Source organism: Capsicum annuum, chromosome 4, assembly GCF_002878395.1.
Source record: "Capsicum annuum cultivar UCD-10X-F1 chromosome 4, UCD10Xv1.1, whole genome shotgun sequence".
Classification (NCBI taxonomy): Eukaryota; Viridiplantae; Streptophyta; class Magnoliopsida; order Solanales; family Solanaceae; genus Capsicum; species Capsicum annuum.
In genome coordinates this window covers 227355383-227361133 of record NC_061114.1, presented here as the reverse complement: position 1 = coordinate 227361133, position 5751 = coordinate 227355383, and the positions used below count along the sequence as shown (strand labels likewise).

The window sequence follows — 5751 nt, the reverse complement described above, 5'->3', positions numbered from 1 at the left end:
AAATTTTATCAAAATTTAAATATATTTTGGATCCTTTTCCTTTTTAAAAATAACTTATAACTTATTTTTCAATTCCATCTTCATAATTCCAAATAAAATGCTCCATTTCTTTCGTTTGGAAAAAAATATAGCCAAAAACAACTTCACTTTCCATGCAAATTCGTAAATACCAAATTAAATAATTGTATTTAATACATATTGCAAAACGCCTACTAAAATTAATAATTAATCAATAAAGGAAAAATATTACTGGACCAATACATGTGACAAACTGTCCAATGGTCAAGGATCCGCATGACTTGGACTAGTATATATAAACAGTTTTACCTAATTAAAACTTCCATGGAACTTTTTTCTCTATTTATTTAAGATCAGTTTTAACAAGATGAAACTATTAGTTATTTTCTTGTATTTCATCTACTTATTCCAACATGTTAGATCAAATGAGATAATTAGTGATGGATTTATAAAAACAGAAGGGGTACATTTTATGTTAAATGAGAGTCCATTTTATGCAAATGGATTCAATGCTTATTGGTTAATGCAAATTGGCTCTGACCCATCACAGAGAGATAAAGTTTCTTCTACTCTTCAAAATGCTGCTACTCATGGCCTTACTGTTGGTAGAACTTGGGCTTTTAGTGATGCTGGTTCTTCACCTCTTCAGTATTCTCCTGGTTATTACAATGAAAATATGTTTCAGGTATTCCAAACTTTTTTTAGTATATATTTATGATCATGGTGTTCGGACTAGTTGTCATGAGCCGGACTCATTTGACATAGTGGTTTGGACCGGGTGCTTAATAATCTCCTTAGATTACACTGAGTATGTTGTTGTTGTATGGTGATGTTTGTACTCGTATTCGTATCTAGATTGTTTCATCAGAAATATAATGGGATTCTTTTTTTTTTTTTTTTTTAATACTAGAGTCTTAGAAGTAGGAAATTCAGCCAATTATCTATTGGCTCGATCCATTTTAATGGAACATTTTATTCGTTCCAATTGAGCTGCTTGAAATGTGCCTATTATTTCGATGTCCTTTCGTTAAAACAGGGGAAGATTTATTTATCGTGCATGATTTAATTTTGTTTATTCGAACTACGTGGTTCATAAAAGACACTCCGGTATATTAAAACTTCAGCTATGCAAGGTGTGTAGGAAAGATTTGGACCACGAGGCTCGCTCTATTGTACGTAGGTTGTACTATATTTCTACAAGATTTTGCTTCCACGTCTTGAATCCGTAAGACTGCACCTTCCTAAAAGCCATGGAGTTCCTATTTGCTTAATTTTGTCTGGCAAGGCTCAAGACAAATGGAGGAAAATCAGATTAATTATTTATTTATTTTTTCTAAAATCTATGCCCTTTTTTAATTTTAATTTATTTTTGTTCTGCTTTAGGAATGTTGTAATTATACTCTGATTTAATGAGGTATAATATATGTTTTTTTAAAAAAAAAATTTTTGGTAGGGTTTGGATTTTGCAATTTATGAAGCTGGGAAAAATAGGATTAAGTTAATCCTGAGCTTGGTTAACAACTATAATGACTTTGGAGGAAAGAAACAATATGTGGATTGGGCAAATGGTCAGGGACGATCTTTATCGTCTGAGGATGATTTCTTCACAAACTCTGTTGTTAAGGACTACTTCAAAAACCATATTAAGGTATGTTATACAAATTAAAATTATTTGAGACATAAAGTGTATCGATGTATTTGTCTTAGTTATAATTTGGACTGTCAAAGAAAGTGTTTTGAATTGTTAATTATTTTGATTTATAGTATGTATATTCTAATTATGTAAATTTTATTTCAACAAATTTGAAGATTCTATGTCCGAGTCCACGTCGGACATTTGTTAATTCAATCCTCGGAAGGCATCAAGTGTATCAATTTATTTGTCTTGGTTATAATTTGGACAGTCGAGGAAGTGTTTTGAATTGTTAACAATTGTGATTATATTTTATAAGTATGTTGATTCTAATTATGTAAATCTTATTCCAACAAATGTAAGGATTCTATATTCAAGTTCACATCGAACTTTAGTTAATTTGACCCCAAAAATTGAAATAGAGGAAATAATATTTTTTTTTAAATGATTTCTTTTTTTATAAACTATTAAGTAACTGTTTGGCCATGAGTATTTTTTCACTTTTTTTTCAAAAAATTATTTCATTTCAGTGAAAAAACTAAAAATCACGTGTTTGGCCATGAAAATTCTAAACATAATTTAGAATTGTATTTTGGAAAAGTGAAAACAAGAAAAATTTGTTTCAACTTTTTTCACTCTTATTTTTCTCACAAAATTTCAAAAATAACTTTAATTTATATTCATGGTCAAACATAACTCCAACTTCAATTTCAACTGATAAAATTTTGTTTTCATGGCAAAACGGGCGCTAATTATGTGATGATGATAAACAGACAGTTCTAACAAGAACCAACAGCATAAGTGGAGTAGCATACAAGGATGATCCAACCATAATGGCTTGGGAGCTTATGAATGAGCCCAGATGTAATTCTGATCAATCTGGAAATACTATGCAGGTAATAATACTTCAATTTCTTTATTCTCTTTGCCTTGGAAAACTAACAATTTAAATCCTATGTTTCTTTGTTTTGCCTAAAAGTCAATTATTAATAAGGTGAAGAAGAAAAATGATGGCTAGTTACTTATTGTTTCAATATAATATTGCAAGCATCTGTTTTTTAGTTGTTTAAAAAAAAATTGACTTACTTCTAAATTTGATTTTTTCATTTGATGAGAGGCTTTTATAAACACACACATGCTATGGCATGTCTAAATTCATGGGTTTCAAAAGTTTCATAGCCGCCATACGAATGCTCTAACATGTTTAAAACTGTAAATTTTTAAGAACTTTTCATTTTCTTTTTTAAAAAATTGTTCGATTCAAACAAAGTTAAAGAAATTTGAATGGAGGGATTATAACTACTGGGCCAGCAATTCAAATGGCTCGTATTTTAAAGATGCATACACAGAGTTTACGGACAGAGGCAGAATTAGAATTTTAGCTATGAGGCTGACAGAATCAAATAACTTTAGCTAAAATTGTATATGTATTACATAATCTACATATAAATAATTTATTCAAAAAATCGATTTTTCTGACATTAAAAAGTCATTATTCAATTCTGAAACCACCTTTATTTACAGTAATATTCAACTTTTACTATTATTATATGTGCATTGTTCTTCCACATGAAGACAACTTCATGCCAAAATGCAAGTTATTTTCAGCCACTCATTGTTGCAGTTGGATGTTGGGTAAACTTTAGTGGAAAGTCCTGTTTTTCTTGTGAATTAGCTTAGTAGGATTAGGCAGTGAATCCTTACCTACTTTGGCACTGTTCTAAGTTAGGTAGTGAGTCCATTTTTCCACATAATAATACCATAGTATTAGTGGCGAATTCAAGATTTAGGGATTATTTTAAGTGGTGGAATCAAAATTTAAAGGTCGTGGGTGCTCGTGACGTCCGAACACATATATTGAGAGTTTTAATTCCGATTATGAGTTTAGGCTCAAAAATTCTGTTTTTTTAACTAAGAAATTCTATTATAGCGTTGGATGAAGTGTTTATGATGACTAATTTTTGCGATTAAGATGAAATGAATTTTATCATCATTGTACTTGTGTTTACAGGCTTGGATTAGTGAAATGGCATCATACATTAAATCCATAGACAGTAATCACCTAGTAGAAGCTGGACTAGAAGGATTTTATGGATATTCAGATGCTCAAAAGCTGCAATTTAATCCAAACTTTCAAGTGGGGACAGACTTCATTACAAATAATCAAATTTCACAGATTGATTTTGCCACTGTCCACTCATACCCTGAGCAATGGTACGTATATCTAAAAAGGGAAAAATAATATGTAAAAAAGCATATTTAAGTATTAAATTATAAAAAATAGCAATACTTTTATCAAATTATATTTTGTAGCATATGTATTTGTATTTTTGTTGCAAGTTTGCAAAAATGCAAAATGCATCTCGATCATAAGAGCAGTAAAAATCATATGTATTTATATTTTTGTAGCAACAGTTTGCGAAAATATAAAATACAACTTGCTATTTTATGTAATTATGAGACTCATAATTAAGGAGGATAAGTATGCTATTTCTGAATTTTGCCCGTATTATGATTGAAACTAATAATGTCTGTGTTACTTATTTGGTATCAAAACACCTGAAAATGATTTTCTGAAGGGGAAATTTATATTTGAAAAATGAGTTCTATCGTATCAAACGTCCATCGTCGCGAAATTCTACATGATTCTTTACATACGTTGATTGGGTAAATAGAAATGAAAAAGAGATATTTCTATTTCATCTAAAATACTTATTTTTCTACATCCATACAAATGATCTACTAAGGTAGATCGATATCCATTACGTCGTGAAATTTTACATGATTGTGTATGTAGGTTGACCGGTCAAGATGACGAAGCGCAACTTAATTTCCTAACCAATTGGCTCAGTGTCCACATTCAAGATGCACAATCAATTCTCAACAAGCCTATTATATTTGCTGAGTTTGGTAAAACATCCAAAGGCCCTGGCTATACACCAGAGAAGAGAGACACACTGTTCAACACTGTATATTCCTCTATATATGGATCAGCTAGTGGTGGCGGGGCGGCGGCCGGAGGGATGTTCTGGCAACTTATGGCTGAAGGAATGGATTCATATAGAGATGGATATGAGATAATATTTAGTGAGTGTCCCTCTGTTACTGATATAATTGTCCAGCAGTCCAATAGGCTTAATAAGATTAGGAAAATGTATGCAAGGCTGAAGAATATAGAGAAGTGGAATAGAGCTAGGGAAAGGTATAATCATAGAAATTGAAGAGAAATTAATTGAACTTAGAGATGGATTAACCTCAATATATCCTAGAAATGGATTTATAGACTTGAGTTATAGTTTTACGTTAGGAAAATAAGTTTTAGGTAATGTTTTTGTAACATACTAGTTAGTGAGTAGCAGGATATTGGCTTGCTGTCTATTTTAGTAGTCGTGGTATTACTCTTATTTTTTGATAACAGTTACTATTTGTATTTTGTGTAGGTTGATTATAATAGTATTTTATTGTAGTATTTTTTGGCTATTATTTATTATTTTTGGTATTGTCTGTTGTTTTTTTTATTTGCATTACTTTAGCATAGACTGTCTTTCTCTTGAAGCTGAGAATTGAATAGTATAATCTAGGAAGTACTTTTATCCATACCGCTAGGAGCGCTTGAAATTTTAGTGCTACTCTATACTATAAAAAAAAGTGGCTCTCCTTCGCTTTGTTTTTGGTAGTTGAAGATAAAGTCAGGTTTCGAAGGAAACGTGTATGTGCTTAGCCCCCTTGCTCATGAAACAACTCTAAGCCACAGAGACGGTCTATGACGCTACCCTTATCCAGTGGGCAGTGTGACGAACTATTATTCGAAATAAATGCTCTGCCTTTGACCTAGAGTTTAGGTTAATGAACACCGAATAATAAATGCTCTACCTTTGACCTAGAGTTTAGGTCTATGAACACCATACCTTTTTTATTGCATTGGGTATGTTATTGTTAACAATACATTTTACATGTTATATATTTTAAGGAATTATTCTACCTATTTATGATGACTTAAAAATACATCGCGAAAACGAAATAATGTTCGACTACCTATTAACGTAGATAACTTGAATTTTTTTAAGGCCGTAAGCATGCCACTATACTTTTAAGTTACT

General features: G+C 31.0%; 1 protein-coding gene across 1 annotated transcript; it reads left to right on the top strand.

The window, feature by feature from the left end:
• The first annotated feature begins 231 nt into the window (after positions 1-231).
• LOC107866977 (mannan endo-1,4-beta-mannosidase 7) lies at positions 232-5120 on the top strand. Its single transcript, XM_016713046.2, has 5 exons — positions 232-703; positions 1472-1666; positions 2425-2547; positions 3663-3865; positions 4449-5120. Exons 1-5 carry the CDS (start codon positions 386-388, stop codon positions 4870-4872), a joined length of 1263 nt encoding a protein of 420 aa, XP_016568532.1. The 5' UTR covers positions 232-385; the 3' UTR covers positions 4873-5120.
• The last annotated feature ends 631 nt before the right edge of the window (positions 5121-5751 follow it).